Consider the following 22256-nt stretch of genomic DNA (forward strand, 5'->3'; position numbering starts at 1 on the left):
TACGAGCCAAAACGCTGTCGGCCATGATGGTGTATATTGCATCTGTTTCATGACGTCACTATAACATATCCCTTACAAACGGAGCGTTTGACAAAAATATTAGCTAACGTTTAGTACATCAAGTAACATTGTGACGTCACAAAAGGGACGACATCGTTTTTTATGTTTGAAAAATTTAAAAAAAATACATGATTTTTAAATTCTATGAAATCCGTATCTTTTATTAATTATATCGATGTACTTCGCACCCTTATTCCATGTACTATGCGAAATTAATGCTGTGTAGGAAATAGTAGTCTGAGACGGATATGACGTCACTCGATCTCGTGTTAGGTCGTGCCGAAGCTAGATGGCGCGACTTGTTTCCGTAAAGAGTAGGGAGTTAGAGAGGGGACACTCGCCGTGCGGTCTAGCTCATTCCTGTCGTCCCGTACGATCCGTCTACACCTTTTGTTTGACAATCCATCATGGATGATTCTGGGATAGGCGGGGGGAGTGACTTGAGAGGAAAAGGGGAGTCTTGGTCAACTGTCAAGGATGTCCTTAACCCTACACACAACGGTCAAGTCACAAGTGGTTATTGGCGGTTATGATATGCGGACGATGGAGGAAAGGACTGCGCGGATGTGAAGTCGTGCGCGCAAGGCAGAAGGCAGGACTGCGTGGGTGTGAAGTCGTGCGCGCGGGACATCGCTACCCCCTCCCGGCCCGCGGGGGCCATTGGGAGTGTTACGAACGAATTTGCCAGTACTATAGCTCGGCAAATTCGTTCGTAACACATGATATGCGGGCGACGGGGGAGAGGACTGCGCGGGTGTGAAACGGTCACAAGTGCGTGACTCCAATCAAGGTCATTCTCTGACATTCTAGGGTTTTTTTTTGGTTACAGTTTGATTTGTTAATTAAGTTGTCCTGACAAATGTTGTGAATCATAACCTTTGTTCGTTATTGGTTTTGTAACTTATTTTTGTAATCCACTTCTGAGTCTGCTAAAAACTGTTTATATTAAATTTGATATGAGTCAATTACCCTATTCTTTTCCGTGGTCGTGTTCAGGTACCTCTGCCCCCAAATCCCGACCCTGGAGCAGGTGGTGCGCACGTACGAGGGATACTTCGGTGCTGGTGAGGAGTTGGAGCTGGCCACCCTGCCGGAAGACGAGATGGGGATGCAGTTGCCTTTACCACCCTATGACGACGTATACACCATTACCACTGGGGTGAGATTTACTTGTTAATATGTGAAGGGTTGTGATAGCCCAGTGGATGTGACCTATGCCTTCGATTCTGAGGCCGTAAGTTCGAGGGGCTCCAACTTATCAGTTGTGTGCATTTTAAGAAATTAAATATCACGTGTCTCGAACGGTGAAGGAAAACATCGTGAGGAAACCTGCATACCAGAGAGTTTTCTTAATTCTCTGCGTCAGCATTGCTTGGGTCAGCCAGGTCAGTCAGGTCAGGTGGATTAAGGCCTAACCCCTCTCATTCTGAGAGGAGACTCGAGCTCAGCAATGAGCCGAATATGGGATGATAACGAATAGTAATGAAATTAATTTTCGTTAATTTAAGAACAAGTCTGTAGTGTTTGTCTATATATACACCGGTAGCGGGAGAAAGCGGGCAGTCTGTCGCTGTCATCGAGAAATGGCGGACGTGTGCCGCTGGCCATTATAGTGTATAATAGTGTATTGGTGAGACCGTGAATTACTGCTATAACAGTAAGGACAAGGGACCTTTCAAAGTCAATAGGGATGATGACAATTTTTTAAATTGTATATAAATTAAGAGTACGCTAATAGTAAAGCAATTTTGTAAAAGTAACAGGGTATCTGCGATCATTACTTTCGGAGCTACAGGGATTTGAAGGGTCAGATTTGCGGCGCTGCCGCGGATCCCTGGAAAACGACCCATACAAAATGGTACGAACTTATGACGTCGTAGGCAATTAATGATCGTTAGATTTGTGTGGGCGTTCAAACAAAATTACTAATATCTTTGTTATTTGTGCGTTTATGTTTATAGTTCATTTATTAAAAAATGTCACATTTAATGTAAGGAAGCTAAAACTGTATGAATTTTCATCTAATTACGATGAAATATTTTTAGTAGATTTTGTAATTATATAATCAGTCAATCTTTGCTTTTTTATGTATAAATTAGTTAACATTGACCCTATTTACCCGAATGTATCATAAAAAACTGGATTAAAATAGCGCAGGAAAGAGATGAATGGAAGAAATTTGAGGAGGCCTATACCCTATCAAAGGGATTCCTATAATAATAAAAAAATTAAAATTAACACAATAATTAATGAACATTATTTAGTATTTCTAACATAGGTTAAGTAAAAACTAGAGAATATATTGTAATTAGGTTTAAGGTTTATGGGAAATAAAGAGGCTTTATTATTATTATTATTATTATTATTATCATAAAAATCAATATGTTCAAATCTAGTCATCATCCCCATTGACACTGGTTGTCCACAGAACGGTACCCGTCGCTCGCTGGACCTGCGCTACGAGCTGATCCGAGCACGCGCCTTCAACAGCCGCCCCAGGCTGAGCCCCGCCACCTACTCGCCCGACCCCTTCGACTACAGCCTCAAGTGAGTACTATGGTTCTACCCTCAGACCAATTACAGAAGGACCTGTATCGCACTCATAGTCACGAACAAAATTGTCTGTCATTTTCTGAGGAAAACGAGCTTAGATTTTGTATATACCTTATACTAAACTAGAAGTTCTTGCCCGTTTTTTACACAATTCGATTACACAAAAAGGTATTTTTACGGAGCTCTTTAACCGACGAACACGATTACAACTGTTTAACATCGATTCTATCGAGACAGTTTTTATAATCGCATTAGATCGTTGATCATATACTTTGACAGAAAAGTAACGTCGAGCGAGGCAGGTCCTGTACTAATTGGTCTGAGGTTCTACCCGACTCCAAATAAAAGGAGGTTCTCAATTCGAAGCGTATGTTTTTTTTATAAACATACGCTTCGAATTATTTAAAAAGGCTTGACATTATGAATGTTATTTAAACGGGTACATACCACGATAAAACGACGAGATTTTTATTGTCGATATTTCGACCCAGTTGCATGGATCGTGGTCCCGTCGTGACCACGATCCATGCAACTGGGTCGAAATATCGACAATAAAAATCTCGTCGTTTTATCGTGGTATGTACCCGTTTAAATAACATTCATAATGAACAACCACGAAATAAGTTTAAAAAAGGCTTGACATGTTCGCTAAGAGTGTACATTGTAGTGCAATTTCAATATATAACAAACTACCAGATATCTATAAGATTGACAATGTAAACAGTTTCAAGAGTAAGGTTTCTAAAATGCTTATGGATAAATGTTTCTATAACTTAAATGAGTATTTAAATTACAAATTTTAATGATATTCTTTTTTTTTTTTTGACGTAGGATAAATATTTTGACATAATTTTAATAATTGACATGTGTGTTTGACATAATTCTAATTGACATTTTAACATTTAACTGGTAATAATTACTTGACTTTGCACTAAATTTAACAAGGTTTAATAATTTTGACAGTATATATTATGACTATTATTTTATTGTATCTGTCACAGTAGTTTTGAGTTACATTTGTCATAATCATTGAATCTTAAAATGTTAAATTGTATAAGCTATTACATATGTTTTCTTTTTTATCTGTTTGCTTTTAAATTAGGATTAAACGTAGTCTATTTAAATTTTTCATACACAAATTATTATGGTAGAAAGTATCAGGGTCTTATTATAGTTAAGTAATCTTTGTAAACCAGCTTTCTGATGAATAAATAAAATATTATTATTATTATTATTATGTTTGTCACCACATAGCTTCGTTATTTATTTGATTTTTTTCGGTTTCTCCCGCATATTTCCCTTTGGCAATGTGGAGAAATGTATTTTATAGTCTGAGTGCCTAGTGGCAGTTTCAGTATTTATGTTATAGTCACAGTATGAAAACACTAGCTGACGCCGCGCGGTTTTACCCGCGTGGTTTCGGTTCCCGTAGGAATACGGGGATAATATATAGCATATAGCCTTCCTCGATAAATGGGCTATCTAACACTGAAAGAATTTTGCAAATCGGACCAGTAGTTCCTGAGATTAACGCGTTAAATCAAACAAACAAACTCTTCAGCTTTATAATATTAGTATAGATTGAAAACTGAAACTAGGCACACTAGTCGCAGTTTGTATTGTTGGAATGTAGCAAAAATACACGTCAGTATGTTATCGCCGCGTTGCAACGACTTGCGGTACGGACGGCTTCAGTGTGCTCGTGGCGTTCGAGCCGTCCACATCTCTTGTTGTGTAATTCTTTATGGGTTACTTGGGATAGGCGGGGAGAGTGACTTGAGTGGAAAAGGGGAGTGTTTGTTAACAGTCAAAGGATCCTTTAACCCTACACACAACGTCCACAAGTGCGTGACTTCACTCAAGGTCATTCTCTGCCATTCTAGGGTTTTATTTTAGTTTACAGTCTGATTTGTTATTTAAATTGTCCTGACAAATGCTGTGAATCATAACCTTTGTTCGACATTAGTTTTCTAATTTTTTGTAATCACTTCTGAGTCTGCTAAAAAGTATGGTACAGTGGTAGTCAGTGATTAGGTGTTTTTTGTCTGTGGATATCGTTTATTTCACTCTCGGGCATACAACATTGATGAGTTCCTTAATGATAAAGATGCTTGGAGGCCGTTGGATCAGCTTCCACCTTCACACAGGAAGTAAAACTATAAGAAATGTAAACAGTAATTGTTATCAATTGTAAATTATAATACTGTATGACTTTTTCAAAAGAGCAACTGTTGAGTTTCTTGCCGGTATCTTCTCAGCAGAACCTGCCTTCCGAACCGGTGGTAGAATCTTTACAAATACTCAACTGACGTGTCAAAAGTGCTTGTAAACTGAGCCTACTTGAAATAAATGAATTTTGATTTTGATTTTGATTTTTGGGCATTCCAGTGTCATATTATCTGTCATTCTGTGTTGTAGTAGTGGATTAGTTGTACTAGATGGCGCTGTTTCAATTCCTTACAAATCCGCGTTTTCTGTTACGCGATAGTCACAGTATGGAAACATTGAAAACTGCCACTAGGCAGACTGTTCACTATACTAATAAATAACTCCGGGGCTCCATATATCTACTTGTATAAAAGTTTGTATATAAATCAAGAGTATACTAATAGTAAAGCAATTTTGTAAAAGTAACAGGGTATCTGCGATCATTACTTTCGGAGCTACAGGGATTTAAAGGGTCAGATTTGCGGCGCTGCCGCGGATCCCTGAAAAACGCTCCATACAAAAAGGCACGAACTAGTGACGTCGTTGGCTCGCTGATCGTTAGATTTGTATGGGCGTTCAAACAAAATCACTAATATCTTTGTTATTTGTGCGTTTATGTTTATAGTTCATTTATTGAAAAATGTCACGTTTAATGTAAGGAAACTAAAACTGTATGAATTTTCATCTAATTACGATAAAAAAAAATTTAATAGATTTTGAAATTTTATAATCTTATTTATTTTGCAAATATCCAGACAATCTTTGCTTTTTATGTATAAATTAGTTAACATTGACCTTATTTACCGGAATGTATCATAAAAATCAATATATTCAAACCTAGTCATCATCCCCATTGTAGTTTGACGATTGTATGATTTGATACGTGTTTAGTTTCCTGTTGGGTGTTTGGCTGGGCGCTGGGTCGGCGGCTTCGGTCGCGGGTGCGGCCGAGCAACTGGAGGCGCTGGGCGGCTGGCACCTCGCCGTACAGGTGCTGGCTTACCACCCGGACGACGCGGCGTGAGTATTTGAAACGAAAACCTCATTAGCTGTTTGGTAGGTGAAAATGTTATGGGTTCACGTCACCGACATGACTGGTGAACGCAGTGTGTTGTGCTATTTAGACACTTTTTAGATGGGTGAAATACATTGAAATTTTAATATTTAAAATTTAAATATATTATTTTAAATTCGAGCCAAATACGCATGTCGGCTATGATCTCAGACCAATTATTGTATAGGACCTGCTGCGCTATACGTTACTTTTCTGTCAAAGTATATGATCAACGATCTAATGCGATTATACAAACTGTCTCTATAGAATCAATGTTATATAGTTGTAATCGTGTTCGTCGGTTAAAGAGCTTCGTAAAAAATACTTTTTTGTGTAGTTGAATTGTGTAAAAAAACGGGCAAAAACTTCTAATTTATTTATTTATTTATTTGGTCCACCAGTGACTGTCGCAGCATTTACACAAATACAATCTAAAAAAAAAACACAAACACAAGGCTCTGCACAATCAAATGAAGGTAGACACGGCATGCACATTTCCGTAATATTAAAATAAATTGACGATTACATTAAATCAGTTTACATAAGAAAAAAAATACATTTTACAGTAACAACAACTACTATTTGAATATACTATATAATACAAGCTCGGTTTCCTCAAAAAATGGCAGACAATTTTGTTCGTGACTATGAGTGCGATACAGGTCCTGCTATAATTGGTCTGAGGCCATGATGGTCTATATTTCAAATGTTTCATGACGTCACTTTAACAAATCCTTTACAAACGGAGCGTTCGACAAATATATTAGTTAACAATTACTTTAACGTTTACAGATGGATGAAATGTTGTGCGATCAGGTCACCGACATGCTTAAAGCAGCTGCTGGTGACAGGTGGTTTGGTGCAATAAATAATTAATAAATGAGATTTTTTTTTCTTAGTCGCAGTCACCTGATTCGAGGAGTAATATCGCGTCACGCGCCCAGCGTGGCGGACACGCCAGATGTTCGCTCGCGGCTCGACCTGCTGAGGAGACTGGGCGTGCCCGAGCGGTGGGTGTTGCTAGCACAGGCGCACAGGGCCAAGTATGAGGTGAGGACACCATCTTGTCTTCAAGTAATTCGAGGAGTAATATCGCGTCACGCGCCCAGCGTGGCGGACACGCCAGATGTTCGCTCGCGGCTCGACCTGCTGAGGAGACTGGGCGTGCCCGAGCGGTGGGTGTTGCTAGCACAGGCGCACAGGGCCAAGTATAAGGTGAGGACACCATCTTGTCTTCAAGTAATTCGAGGAGTAATATCGCGTCACGCGCCCAGCGTGGCGGACACGCCAGATGTTCGCTCGCGGCTCGACCTGCTGAGGAGACTGGGCGTGCCCGAGCGGTGGGTGTTGCTAGCACAGGCGCACAGGGCCAAGTATGAGGTGAGGAAGGTAATTCGAGCAGTAATATCAATTATAGAATATTAATTCACGCGCCCAGCGTGGAGGATATGCAATGAATTATGTCAAAGGGATATGAATTATTGCACACCTGTCTCTCTCTCTCTCTAGAGAGCAAATCCTAAATATCCGCCAGATCATAGAAAAGAGCAGGGAGTTCAATAATCCTGCCGTGCTCTGCTTCATAGATTATTCCAAAGCGTTCGACCGTGTGATGTGGTACAGAATGTGGACAGTACTTTAAGAAGCGGGAGTACCTAAACACTTGATTGGGCTCATCCGAAACCTCTACTGCAACAATCGATCCTTTGTAAGAATAGACACCGACTGTTCCGATGTATTTAACTACAAAAAAGGGCGTACGACAGGGTTGTATCTTTTCGCCGATGCTTTTCAACGTATACGGAAAGCAAATATAGATTTATTTGAAACAATTGTCCTAATTTATGGCCAATTTTTAGCTTAAGCAAGGTAATTCTTTACCGAAAACTAATAAAAAATGTTCAAGGAACATGTGTTCTAAAATTAAAATTTTCGGGGTAAATAATATTTATTTTGTAAATAGATCTTAAAATGTGTCCCATATACGCATCCTTATAATTATGAAGAAGTAGTTTTATGTATTTTAAAATGCATCTATACTAATATTATAAAGCTGAAGAGTTTGTTCGATTGAACGCGCTAATCTCAGGAACTACAAGTCCGATTTGAAAAATTCTTTCAGTGTTAGTTAGCCCATTTATATTATCACGCGAAGTGAAATCGCGCGAACGCCAGCTAGTGGATAGATAAAGGCGTGTGTTACATGGATAGTCGGAATTATTTGAATTACTTTGTGTTCGCGTTTGGCTTTGCTAGGAAAGGAGGGGTGAAGGACTTACTGAAACTGCTTTCTATCTTCACTCGCACTCACAATCACAGCCAAGTTTTATCACATGGTTTTTCAAGTTTCAAGTTTTATCACATAAAAGCGTAACATAAAAACAGATGAATTGTCGCGGCGCGTGCGCATAAAACGTATTTAGATTGCGAAGGATTACGTGCGACTATTAATTTAGTTTTTCAGCGGCGTTTAGGAATAACGGGGATTATGCGGGACAGAGACGTACTTATTGGATGCGTAGGAGTAGGAGAGGGATAGAGAGCGTTGCCTTTGCGCGAACACTTTGTATGAAAACATGAAAAGATTTTAATTTTTAATTAAAAAAATATAAGTTATGCAGTCCGGCTTCTATAAGTGTACTCGTCAACATCTTGATGTTATGGGAAATACTCCATGTTTATACATTTATATTTATTTATCTATATTTATATATATACTCGTATACGTATGTATAAATATTGTAAATTTACAATATGTATTACATGGTATATGTATCGTATTGTATATTATATATGTTGATATTTCTTAGTATTTTGTTACATATTTAACTATTTTCTTTTTTATGCGTTATTTTCTTTTATATATTACTTCTGTACACCCTAGCCTATATCTTTATAATTTTTATTATTAGTTTCTTCGTTAGGTTGCCTGGAAGAGATCGCTTTTTAGCGATAAGGCCGCCTATTGTGCATTTTTCTTTCTTTCCATTATTTTTCTGTATCGTATGTTTCTGTGTGGTGTACAATAAAGTAAATTTTCATTTCATTTCATTTCATTACTCCCGAGCACCCTGTATATGTGATTGAATTATTTCTTGTGCGTAGTAACTTTACCGTCTGGTATTGTTCCAGCGCAAACCCTCACTGGAGGTGCAGTATCTGGTGGGCGCTGAGGAGTGGACCTCCGCGCACAGAGTGCTGGTGGACGAGCTGCTTCCCGAGGCGGTGCTGGCTGGTGAGTGACAGAGACGGAAACTATTAAATTGGACATGTCCCAAAATGGGCCTTTAATGTTTTTAGTTTATAAACAGGTTGATTGTTTTTACGAATAGAAGATACAAATTGCTGTTGAGAAAATATTTTGTTTAGAATTTTTGCAACCCGCAATAATGGGGATGATGACAAGGTATGAATATATTGATTTATATGATACATTCGGTTAAATAAGGTCAATGTTAACTAATTTATACATAAAAAGCAAAGACTGTCTGGATATTTGTTTGTTTTGTCTATAGTAAATGAGATTATAAAATTTCAAAATATATTTAAAATCTTTTATCGTAATTATATGAAAATTCATACAGTTTAGCTTCCTTACATTAACTGTGACATTTTTTAATTGATGAACTATAAAAATAAACGCACAAATAACAAAGATCTTAGTAATTTTGTTTGAACGCATATACAAATCTAACGGTCATTAATTACCTACGACGTCATTAGTTCGTACCATTTTGTATGGAGCGTTTTTCAGGGATCCGCGGCAGCGCCGCAAATCTGACCCTTTGAATCCCTGTAGCTCCGAAAGTAATGATCGCAGATACCCTGTTACTTTTACAAAATTGCTTTACTATTAGCATACTCTTAATTTATATACAATTTAAAAAACTGTCATCATCCCTATAAGATATTTTTTTTTGTTTCGCTCCCTTGTCTACAAATTAAACATAGACAATACAGTAAAAGTGTTCAAAACAGCCAATAAAAAAACCTGGAATTGAATTCATATCCGGTGTAAGCTGTCAATGTCATGTAATATTGTCAAATGTCAATAAGACACAAGTTCAAAAGAAACATTAAATCGTAGACAGAGAAGCATTAAACAAAAGAAATCATTAAAATTGCTTTAAAAACGCCATAAACGAAGAGATCACTGACAATCTGTGAGGGTGTAAGTTACAAGCATGTTGCCATAATAAAAATTTTTAATTAAAGTTGTCAGCTAATGAAAAAAATATATTTTATTTAATTAATTAAAAAAATGCGGGTTCCAAAAAAAAAATATTTTGGGTTAAGCCCTACATTTTATGTTCTATTAAGATAAAAATAATTTGTTCTGCTTAGTTGACACTTGGAATGAAGGCATCCATTCAAAATTGGGACATGTCCTTTATTAAATTGTTGTGTTCTTTGTGAAAAACCGACATAATCTGACCCGATTTGTAAAAAATCGTCGTCGTCATCAACCCATATTCGGCTCACTGCTGAGCTCGAGTCTCCTCTCAGAACGAGAGGGGTTAGGCCAATAGTTCACCACGCTGGCCCAATGCGGATTGGCAGATTTCACACACGCAGAGAATTAACATAATTCTCTGGTATGCAGGTTTCCTCACGATGTTTTCCTTCACCGTTTGAGACACGTGATATTTAACTTCTTAAAATGCACACAACTGAAAAGTTGGAGGTGCATGCCCCGGACCGGATTCGAACCCACACCCTCCGGAATCGGAGGCAGAGGTCATATCCTCTGGGCTATCACGGCTCTTTAAAATCTTTAAAAAACATCTGGTTAGTAACAACTTTTGGTAAACTACCAAATTTTCGCAGATAACCTGCAAAGCATAAAGGGTGTGCTGGAGAAGATGAGTGCAGCCGCGGCGCGACACGAGGTGGGCGGCTGGGAGACGGGCGGACAGGCTCTGTACCATTATCTGAGGGTTTGTGACGAGGTGAGCATTGTTTACTTGTGATTGAGTCCTCTACCGCGCAGTACAGGGGGGGGGGGGACAGGCTCTGTACCATTATCTGAGGGTTTGTGACGAGGTGAGCATTGTTTACTTGTGATTGAATCCTCTACCGCGCAGTTCAGGGGGGGGGGACAGGCCCTGTACCATTACCTGAGGGTTTGTGACGAGGTGAGCATTGTTTACTTGTGATTGAGTCCTCTACCGCGCAGTACAGGGGGGGGGGGGGGCGGACAGGCCCTGTACCATTATCTGAGGGTTTGTGACGAGGTGAGCTTTGTTTACTTGTGATTGAGTCCTCTACCGCGCAGTACAGGGGGGGGGCGGACAGGCCCTGTACCATTATCTGAGGGTTTGTGACGAGGTGAGCATTGTTTACTTGTGATTGAGTCCTCTACCGCGCAGTACAGAGGGGGGGGGGGGGCGGACAGGCCCTGTACCATTATCTGAGGGTTTGTGACGAGGTGAGCTTTGTTTACTTGTGATTGAGTCCTCTACCGCGCAGTACAGGGGGGGGGGCAGACAGGCCCTGTACCATTATCTGAGGGTTTGTGACGAGGTGAGCTTTGTTTACTTGTGATTGAGTCCTCTACCGCGCAGTACAGGGGGGGGGGGGGGCGGACAGGCCCTGTACCATTATCTGAGGGTTTGTGACGAGGTGAGCTTTGTTTACTTGTGATTGAGTCCTCTACCGCGCAGTACAGGGGGGGGGCGGACAGGCCCTGTACCATTATCTGAGGGTTTGTGACGAGGTGAGCATTGTTTACTTGTGATTGAGTCCTCTACCGCGCAGTACAGAGGGGGGGGGGGCGGACAGGCCCTGTACCATTATCTGAGGGTTTGTGACGAGGTGAGCTTTGTTTACTTGTGATTGAGTCCTCTACCGCGCAGTACAGGGGGGGGGCAGACAGGCCCTGTACCATTATCTGAGGGTTTGTGACGAGGTGAGCTTTGTTTACTTGTGATTGAGTCCTCTACCGCGCAGTACAGGGGGGGGGGGGGGGGGGGCAATTCTCAAACAGATTTCAAGCATAACTCTCCATAGCACGCTGAGCGAGACCGAGACACCGACTAAGAAGTGCGGGACTTCACTACCCCCCTTCTGGCCCGCGCGGACCATCGGCAGTGTTATGTACGAATTTCCCAAGCTATAGTAATTTTTTCCGCCTCAGTGTCGACGCGCTACTGCCATATCTTTATTGTAAATTATCGTTGAGTGTCTCCCACAGATACGCGGTCTGGTGAACGCGGTGGAGGCGAGCCCCCCCTCCGGCAGCGGGGGGGTCACGGCCCGCCTGGAGGCGCTCCGCCCTGCGCTCACGGCGGCCTGCCGCGCGCTCAAGGGGCTCAGCCCTAAGTGAGTATACACCCATTCATCATCATCATCATCATATCAGCCGATGGAGTCCACTGCAGGACATAGGCCTTTTGCAGGCACTTCCAAACATCACGATACTGAGCCGCCTGCATCCAGCGAATGTCTGCGACTCGCTTGATGTCGTCAGTCCACCTGGTGGGGGGTCGACCAACACTGCGATTACTAGTGCGGGGTCGCCATTCCAGCACCTTGGGACCCCAACGGCCATCGGCTCTTCGAACTATGTGCCGCCCATTGCCATTTCAACTTTGCATAACTAGACATTTCAAAAGTGCTCGTAAAGTAAAAATGATCTAGAGTGAGTCTTTACAAGCAGCGTGGTGAAGCCGGTGAAACCCATAAAAAAAGGACGTCACGCGCCTCCTTCACATCTGCATATGCAAACTTTTTTTATATTTTGTATTTCAAAATTAAACACTAACAACTATTACCTTAATTAAAATAATAATCAAATTCTTTATTATTTGTGAACAGTTTTTAAAAATATTTTAAGCCAGCTTTCTTGAATAATATTGATACTGTTTTGATGAGTTAGTAATGCAACGGTTCGTGTCGTACTGACTCGAAAATGTATTCGTTTTTGAATTTTGTATTTGGAGCGGCTACGACGCCGTCGTGTTCCGTGCGCTCTATCTGCCTGTTATTCTTTAATCTGTGATGGCACTACACATAATTCTCCCACAAAAGTGGCTTGACTCTTTTAGTTATCCATTAAGTTCTACACGTCACCATACCGGAATGCTAAATCGCTTGGCGGTACGTCTTAGCCAGCAGGGTGGAACTAACTAACTAGCAACGGCCGAAGCCTCCCACCAGCTAGACCTGGACTAACTAAGAAACCTCAATCGGCCCAGACGTGGTTGTAGAGGCCTATTGAATAATTAAAAAAAAAAAAAAAAATTAATGATAACGGTAATGATTGCTCAGGAGCGCAAGACACGCGGCAGCGCGCGCCGAGATGGGAGCTCGACTTGTGCAGCTAGCATTGGCGGCCGGTGAACCCCCGCCGCACCTCGCAGCATTGCTGAAACAGCTGCGTCTGCCCCCCGACACAGCAGCGCAAGCTGTGCTCAAGGTACGCTCACATTATTATAATAATAACCAGCCGACGCCCGCGACTTCGTCCGCGTTAAAATCGATGTTAACTTTCAACTATCCCTACCCTACCCCCACTCTACTCATACCTACCCCTACCCTACCCTACCCCTAAACTAAAAAATTCAAGATTTTTAAATAAGAAAATGGTTGTTGTGCCTCACTCGACATAGATTGGTATAGTGTATTTCGGACTTTTTTGTAGATATTTATAAGATCTACAATTAATTTAAACATTTTACGGTTCTATCTTTTATAGCTTAGGCAGCGTATGCAAAATAAGTAATTTTTCTGGTTGATTTTTTACACCTTGTGTCCGAAAAACACAAATATCTTACGGAACCCTATTTTTTTCCAACATAAAATTTTGCCTATGTTACTTGTGGATAATGTAGCTTTCGAATGGTGAAAGAATTTTTAAAATCGGTCCAGTAGTTTTTGAGCCTATTCATTACAATAAAACAAACAAACAAACCAACAAACAAACATACAAACAAAGTTTTCCTCTTTATAATATTAGTATAGATAATAATAATAATTTATTTATTCATCAGAAAGCAGGTTTACAAAGATTACTTCAATATAATAATACTTTCTACCATAATAATTTGGTGTATGAAAAATTTAAATAAACTACGTATAATCCTAATTTAAAAGCAAACAAATAAAAAAGAAAACATATGTAATAGCTTATACATTTTAACATTTTAAGATTCAATGATTATGACAAATGTAACTATTACGCTCACATTATTATTTGAAAGATGGTCCAAAATTGTATGGAGCCCAGGTCCAGGTCCAGTCATTGTACCCTGGCGGAAATAAAAGAAGATATTTTTTTTAATATTTTTGATAACACAAATCTACGAATTTACTTTAATTCTTTCGAAATAATATTCATTATCTCCCAATAAATGCAAGATTATTACTGGTAATAATGGCGGATAGATGACGTTTTCAATGCAGTAATCGATTTGACGTTTGCTGTCAATTGTCATGTCATAGTTGCATTAAGGGCGCCATCTTGATTTAACTCTAAAACTTGGGTTTAAATTTTATTTATTTCTTTTTATTTAGTTAGATTTATTCACTTTAATACATTTTAATAAAATCCTTGTATTTTTTAAATTTTAATGATACGGGGTACAAGAGTGGACCTGAAATGGACCATCTCCTTTGTCATTTTGCGTGTCGTCATGAGCCGAGATAGTACGAAGTGTTCTCTTAGTTAAGTGAGTTGTAGTGGGGAGACAGAGTGCTAGCGATTATGCCACCGGTCGAGCAATCTAGCTCATTCTTGTCGTGACATTCGATTCGTCCACACCTTTTGTTGGGCTCCTTCATGGATTATTTTCAAGGAAATTCTACATAACTTGGTTCCACTCTCAAAATCACTGAAAGTCTGCATAACTTGTTGTTGGTCCCACTCTCAAAATCATTTAATCACTTAAAATCTGCCTAATTTGTTGGCCCCACTCTGAAAACACTCATAGTCTTTGGTCTTCGGTTCCACCATCTAATGCCTAGTTCAGACTACTTTAGTATTTTAGTCGAGTACGAACAATTTTTGGATTCACTGCCCAAAAATCGTTCGTACTCGACTAAAATAATAAAGTCGTCCAAATTAGGCCTAACAAAGTGTACTGTGTGTACTTTTTTATTTTTTACTGCCCTGGATACTATTAAGATGTTTTATTTCCAGATAACAACAGACCTAGCTGAAAAAGCGTCAGAGTTGTGTATCGACTCGACACCTAGCTCGCCGCTCTCTTCGCACCACAGGACTGCAATCAAGAGTTAGAGCGAGACATATATATTTCCATACATTTCCTTTTTCTCAATTTCAGTTTGTTTTTAATATCTATAAATTAGTATTTGTAATAAATTAAAACATAAGGAAATTACTTGATTGTATTTAATGATTTAATTAATTAAAACTGTAATTTATAATTTAATTCAATCTGTTTTGGTTGTCTGCATGTATGTAGTTAAAAATAAGTATCTTACATGTTTGTGTATGCTCAATAGGGCTAGAACCCAGAGCAGTTCCAGTAAAAAAAAATATAAGTTTTTTTTTTAATTTCTCTTTATAAAAAAATCAATACAAAAATTCAAAATTCATTTATTTCAAGTAGGCTCAGTTTACAAGCACTTTTAAAACGTCAGTTGACTATTTGTAATCATTCTACCATCAGAAGGCAGAAAACAAAATCTACACATGGAAATGCATGTTTTTTTGCTGTTTATAGGATGTCTAGGATTTTATTTTGAATTGTTTGTTATTAACAATTAAATAAATCAATTGTAAAGAATATTTTTCAAGAATGTTGTAACCTTAGTACTACATGCAAAATCCATGGAATCTATACTAATATTATAAAGCTGAAGAGTTAGTTTCTTTGTTTGATTGAACACGCTAATGCCAGGAACTACTGGTCTGATTTGAAAAATTCTTTCAGTGTTAGATAGCCCATTTATCGAGGAAGGCTATACGCTATATATTATTCCCGTATTCCTACGGGAACGGGAACCACGCGGGTGAAACCGCGCGGCGTCGGCTAGTATTATATAATTAAGAAGAAATAATCGGCGTCGAATTAAAAAAAATAATATTAATAGATAACTTTAATCTATTTTAGTGTTCCTATTCACACACTAGAAATATGGAAATCTAAAACTTAGTTTATTAATTTTTTTTTTTAATTTTCATACAGAGACAAAATTTGGTAACCATACAGCCCATTTATTATTACCATAGATAGATTATTATATAGAGGAAGATGGCTGACTTGCATTTTATATCATACTTTTTCTGTCTACGATTATCCCACATTATTATTTGACATTTTGTTAATGAATAAAATCCTTTTGTAACTTATTTATTTAATTTTCACTATTTTTGGTCAATATATGTAAAAAAAAAATAAGAATTGTTAATTATTCTGACATGTTCTAAAGTTCCATTCGAAATAATGTATTATAAATCTTATTAAAATAAGTACCTACCTTGCGTTTTTCTATATATTTTTTAAATTGTTATTTACTGTGAATGTATTTGTATTCCGCGTTCAGATGCGAAGGGCTCGAAGGAATTATTATTAAGCAATTTTGTAAGTAATTGAATGTCAAAATTTACAATAATGCGCGATGCTTTGTTCCGCTTGGCGCTCATGTGAATAGACCCTTTTAAATGAACGCGCCAAAATCTTAAATTATATTATTTGATTACTCAGACTAATTAACTTTTATTGTACTTGTATCACACTCAAATTCACCAACAAAGATATCTGTCGTTTTTTTGAGGGGGACGAGGTAAACTCGCACATCGAAATTTAGCACCAATAAATATATCACAACTATACATTTTTTTTTTTGGCTTACTAGTGATTGTTACTATCATATGTACCTAATCTAGCTTAGATTAGGTATATGTTTTCACAAAATGACACAATTTTGTTTGTGAATATGGGTGCAATACTAGTCCTTATGTAATTAGTCTGAGTTAAAACCTGATAACTTTCAAAGCCAATATAGTCCAAAACTCCTATGGTCCTAGCATGGGCTAACTCAGGTTTTTTATATTTATATATTCTTTACAAGTTAGCCCTTGACTACAATCTCACCTCATGGTAAGTGATGATGCAATCTAACATGGAAGCGGGCTAACATAGTAGAAAGAAGGATGAAAATTATCGCTAAATCGTTTGGCGGTACGTCGCCGGTAGGGTGGTAACTAGCCACGGCCAAAGCCTCCCACCTACTTTACTTTTTGTATAATGAAGTAGGAGTGACCATTGCACGTTCTCATCCTAGTAATTAATTTTAAGTTTTGTGCTTGTTTAAAAAAAAATACAGCTTTTGGTGAAATAATGTTCCGTTTAAAATAAAATAATATGTAAGTAGGTATTTTTTTGGTATTGTAATGTATTGTTAATGTGATTTTTTCCAAAATATATAATTTGTAAGATTATATGTGCGTTTTATATTATTAACCCTATAGTTATGTTTATTTTTGCATCATACTGCTACTTAGCCAGTACATTTAAGTGGTAAAAGTTATGATATGCAAGGGCGTCGCTAGAGGGAGGGGTCAGCTATTTTTTATATAGCATGGGTATGGTGACAGTTGTTTTATAACGTGCATAATAATATTATGCAAGGGCGTCGCTAGAGGGAGGGGTCAGCTATTTTTTATTTTATTTTTTATATAGCATGGGTATGGTGACAGTTACCTTATGACGTTCATAATATGTACTATTATTATACAAGGGCGTCGCTAGAGGGAGGGGTCAGCTATTTTTTATTTTATTTTTTATATAGCATGGGTGTGGTGACAGTTACCTTATGACGTTCATAATATGTACTATTATCGTGAATCGCGGCAAACTTTCAAGAGTGAAACGAACTGTCATCATACTTATGCTATCTGAAAAACACTATAGTTGGTACTTAATAAATTGTTTTATCTATACTAAATCTATAGTAATATTATTAAGGCGAAGAGTTGTTTGATTGGAATCTCAGGGACTACTGGTCCGATTTGAAAAATTCTTTCAGTGTTAGATAGCCCATTTATCGAGGAAGGCTATAGGCTATATATTATCCCCGTATTTCTACGGGAAAAGGAACCACGCGAGTGAAACCGCGCGGCGTCATTACTAATATTATAGAGGTGATATCCGAGTGGATATGACCTCTGCCTTCAATTCCGGAGGGTGTGTGTGGGTTCGAATCCGGTCCAAGGCGTGCACCTCCAACTTTTCAGTTGTGTGCATTTTAGGAAATTAAATATCAGTGTGAAGTCTGCTAATTCACATTGGGCCAACGTGGTTGACTTTTGGCCTAACCCCTCTCATTCTGAGAGGAGACTCGAGCTCAGCAGTGAGCCGAACATGGGTTTTATAACGAATTCCCGCAGGGAACTACGCGGGGCTTTGGCTAGTCCTCCATTATATTCTCAACTTACCCGTTTATCTTACTTACCCTTCAGAGTAAAGAAAAAATTACTAAACCGATTTTCATGAAAATTAAATGGGACCAATCTGAAAGTACTCTTTCAAACAAAAATTGAATTTTCAAAATTGGTTACCAAATAACGAAGTTATGATGTAACAAATATTAAAAAAAAATACGCGAGGAATTGAGGACCTCCTCCTTTTTTTTATTGATCGTCATTAATAAATATTTTGTTCCTGGGCCCAAAGGACTTGTGAGTTACTTGAAAAACGTAAAGATTTTTTTAACTGAATATTTTATTTCTTATTCTTAATACATAACTAATACAAACATAGTAAAACTATAATTAGTATTCAGAACATTACATTCTATGAATAAACAGATGTTTATTAATTCAAGTTGCAGTAGAGCTTAAAAAGAGGATTATTATTGTTGCTGCAGCAATGCTGTATTCTGAAGAGCATGGTTGTTGTAATACCAGGCAAATGAGCATTGATGTATTATTAAGACAATTGGCCACTTTTGTTTGCCTCAGTTACGACGCGTGACATGTCTAATAGTATATCATCTTTGCTGACAATGTTTTCGTATTCCAATAACAAAAAATCATACAGTATTCATATAGTAAATTCCTTGTTACAGATAATTACTGCTTTTTCTTTTTTTTATTTAGCGAACCACCTTCTAACTTTTGCATAGCTTTCGTTAAAGCTTCAGCTACGTTAGTTAATCTCGGTTTGTAGTAAGTATATTTCTTTTTCTTTGTCTTTTTCAATTCATCTATTGTCTTAGTATCTAGTAAGTGTGCGAATGGATTTGCTCTAACCAATTTTTTACCATTCGCTAAAGTTATATCCTTCGGTGGCGGTGGAGGTTCAATTTCTTCTGGAGCCAATGTGAATTTTTCATCGTTACCGAGAAATACTTTCGATATTTTGAAAAATGGAGCCACAGTCGTCGGATGTGCAATCTTAATGTTCTTATGCCATTCCGACAAGTTCTTCAAGTCTATTGTGTGAACAAAGTTTCTTGATTCTTCTGTGCCTACTAAACTTACTTCTTGTGCTACTTCTGGTATTGGTTCTTCTACTTCTTCAGGTTCGTATGTATCAGTATATTCAGGTTCATCAAATGTTTCATCATTGATGAAGTGTGGTTTGTTAATGAACTTCATTGACGGTGGCACATAATTTGATACAAGTTTTATACTCACTTGAAACTTCTCATTCAAATCATCTGCGAATTTGACTGGCATTTTTAATTTCACCTGTGTATTTGATATGTTATCTGGAGTGAATTTTGTTAGCTTTATAAATGGTCGTCTAATTTTCTTCGCATCACAAGTGGTTGCACTTTTGATCATTGTAATTTTTATGTCGTTTGTATCTGGTGTGAAGCTTTCCAAGTATTTTTTTACTGATATTTTGTCTTTGTCTACTAGTTTTATTGTGGCTTTAGTATCACTTCTTGAAATGGCAACCTTTTTTATAGTGTTGCGGAATTTTTCACTTGTCGATAATATTGGTTGGTCGTCCAGTGTCTCTATTGGTATTGGTGTTGCATTATTTTGTTTTATTTCTGTATTTTTACGTTTTTCCAGCAGCTTTTTTAACGTTTCTGTTAATTTTGAGGATGAATGCTCATTTTTTATGTGTTTGTTAAGTTTGTTCACTGAAGAAAATTTTTTGTGACATTTGATGCACACTTTGGTTTCATTTTTAACATGTAATGCTATATGTCTGTGGTAGTTTTGATATGTGTAGCAATTTTTGTTACACGTTTTACATATGAAGTTCTTATTCTTTGGTGGATTCCACGGGCCTTTGGAAACTCTTTTAAATTTCCTCCCTGATTTCCTTCTATCACATATCACTTTTAGTGGTATGTCTGAATCATCAGAGGATATGTCATTGTCTGTTATGTTGTCTTTGACTTTTTTACTAAAACTTCTTCTGCGTTTCACTGCTATCTTTTTTACATGCCTTTCATCTGTTTTTACATCAATATCACTATTATTTGTAATATTTTTATTGATTATGTTGTCATTGTCTACATTTTCCATCTGAAACTCAATATTAATAGTCTCTTCGACAACCTTATCATTTATTTTGCTGGGACTTTCAACTTCTGTTGACATCTCATCATTTTTATCATTTGAGAGTTCAAGATCAACTTCTTCCGATTGAATTTCAACTTCATTGTCACATACCTCCATATTTTTACCGTCTATAATATTGTCTTGATTTGAGTCAACTGAATCTTTGTGAGCTTGATCATCATTTTCTAAACTTACTCCATCATCATTATTTTCAGATGCATTAATTTGACTTACATCTGAAAGACTCTGTTTAGCAGATTCATTATCAGTAAAAAATACATGGAAATTACTGTCAAATTTAACAGAACCAACACTTTTGTGAGTTAACTTGATGTGGAGTGTAAAAGATTTGCGAATTCGAAATTTTTTATCACATATCTTACAAGTATATGGATGCAAGTCCTTGTGTTTTGAATAAAAGTGTGCAAACAGTAATTTGGGATGCTTAAAAACTCTTTTACAATCTGTACAATGGTATTTGTATAAATGAACCTCGTTTTTATGAGCTCTGTCTATATGCTTCTGCATGACGCTGCCAATCATCTGTCGTTGACAGTATATGCAATATTCGCACGCCAATGCTTGTGACTGATGCTTGATTCTGTGATTCGTAAAATCGGTAACCGATTTAAACGTCAAGTCACACAGCCCACATGTCATGCCCTTACAAGTTTTTAAGTGCAACATAAGCCGACCTTTATATGGCAACTTACATTTAGGACACTTCTTATCAATAACAGGGGCGTTTCCATGTAATAGTTTCAAATGGACGCCAAGATTAAATTTAGATGTAAATACTTTACAGCATTTGTCACAAGTGTAACATCGACATCTATTATCAACAAAATGTTGCAGATACACATTTATATCTATGGTTGTTATATCACACACTCTGCAATTGTACGGGAAATTGTAAAACGGTGCAGCGAGAAAATCCACAGCGTTCATACATAATAACGATGAAAGTATTGGTAAAACCTCTTTGGACATGATACCGTGATTCGAATCCCTGTGCTCTTTTAATTCATGGTCTTTCACTTCATTTTTATGTTCAAACATACATTTACATTGGGAACATGATATTTTTGGGTACAAAACAGTTGCTTTGTGAGCTTTTTCGTGTTCTACTAACTCCGTATTGGATTTATACATCCTAGTGCAGTATTTGCAACACAGAATAGTAGCCAAGTGGACATTTCGGATATGTAGCGCAAACTCCTCGATATCAGGGAATATTTGAGTGCATATATCACAGAAACGAGGCTGCGTAGCTTTGTTTAGATGAATCTGTCGTATGTGGACCTCTAAATCCTCTTTGTCCAGGAATTCGGCGAAGCAAACGCTACATGTAGCGTCGTCAGGCAACGCATCATAGTCGTCAATATCCATGATAGATTTTGTTGTGATAACAGTATCAGAATAAATATACGGCTCTATGACTTTTTGCTGTGATTACATTATATTTAGAAACGATTGTTTGGGTAACAATAAAGTAATTTTTAATTAACAATTATCTTTGATATTTTTACAATTTACGCTTTGATTTGACATTGATAAATTGACAGCTTTGACATGACAGATATCTTTTTGTTACTCTTCTTTATGGTCTGTGTCACGCTTGTACCGACTCGTAAATCTATGGTGTCACGTCTGTGTTTCGTAGACCATAGATCAAAATACAAAGTCGTAGATAGAGAAGTAACTAGACGGATATAAATCGGATTTGAATTTTGTGAAAGCATTCCAGTTCTTCACCTTGATGCTTTAAGTCTATAAAAATACTAATGCGTGTGGTCTGTTTAAATAAATGATGCAAAGATTCGATATTTGATGTCATATTGCGTGCCGGGTTTTTTATTTTTTATGGAGTACCATAATTAAGTACACCTT

General features: G+C 37.7%; 2 protein-coding genes across 3 annotated transcripts in view; one reads left to right on the top strand and one right to left on the bottom strand.

Moving 5' to 3' along the window:
* Nucleotides 1–17282, top strand: part of LOC112048866 (nuclear pore complex protein Nup98-Nup96) — a 74307-nt gene extending 57025 nt beyond the window's left edge. For both annotated transcript variants that reach the window (XM_052890087.1, XM_052890086.1), the window contains 9 exons: nucleotides 1057–1219; nucleotides 2489–2607; nucleotides 5713–5841; nucleotides 6775–7255; nucleotides 9008–9110; nucleotides 10703–10824; nucleotides 12069–12196; nucleotides 13145–13292; nucleotides 15015–17282. In XM_052890087.1, the coding sequence (XP_052746047.1) occupies nucleotides 1057–1219; nucleotides 2489–2607; nucleotides 5713–5841; nucleotides 6775–7255; nucleotides 9008–9110; nucleotides 10703–10824; nucleotides 12069–12196; nucleotides 13145–13292; nucleotides 15015–15113 (1492 nt within the window). In that variant the 3' untranslated portion in view covers nucleotides 15114–17282. The remainder of the gene's footprint in view (nucleotides 1–1056; nucleotides 1220–2488; nucleotides 2608–5712; nucleotides 5842–6774; nucleotides 7256–9007; nucleotides 9111–10702; nucleotides 10825–12068; nucleotides 12197–13144; nucleotides 13293–15014) is intronic.
* A 1297-nt stretch (nucleotides 17283–18579) lies between these two features.
* Nucleotides 18580–21933, bottom strand: LOC112048852 (protein suppressor of hairy wing-like). The gene has a single exon (XM_024086533.2). The coding sequence runs from the start codon at nucleotides 21753–21755 to the stop codon at nucleotides 18915–18917; it is 2841 nt and encodes a 946-aa protein (XP_023942301.2). The 5' UTR covers nucleotides 21756–21933; the 3' UTR covers nucleotides 18580–18914.
* Nucleotides 21934–22256: the final 323 nt, after the last annotated feature.

The sequence above is a fragment of the Bicyclus anynana genome, chromosome 27 (assembly GCF_947172395.1).
Source record: "Bicyclus anynana chromosome 27, ilBicAnyn1.1, whole genome shotgun sequence".
Classification (NCBI taxonomy): Eukaryota; Metazoa; Arthropoda; class Insecta; order Lepidoptera; family Nymphalidae; genus Bicyclus; species Bicyclus anynana.

Bases quoted from the DNA above. Each gene is read 5' to 3' on its own strand.
- LOC112048852 (XM_024086533.2), bottom strand. From the start codon at position 21,755: ATGGATATTGACGACTATGATGCGTTGCCTGACGACGCTACATGTAGC.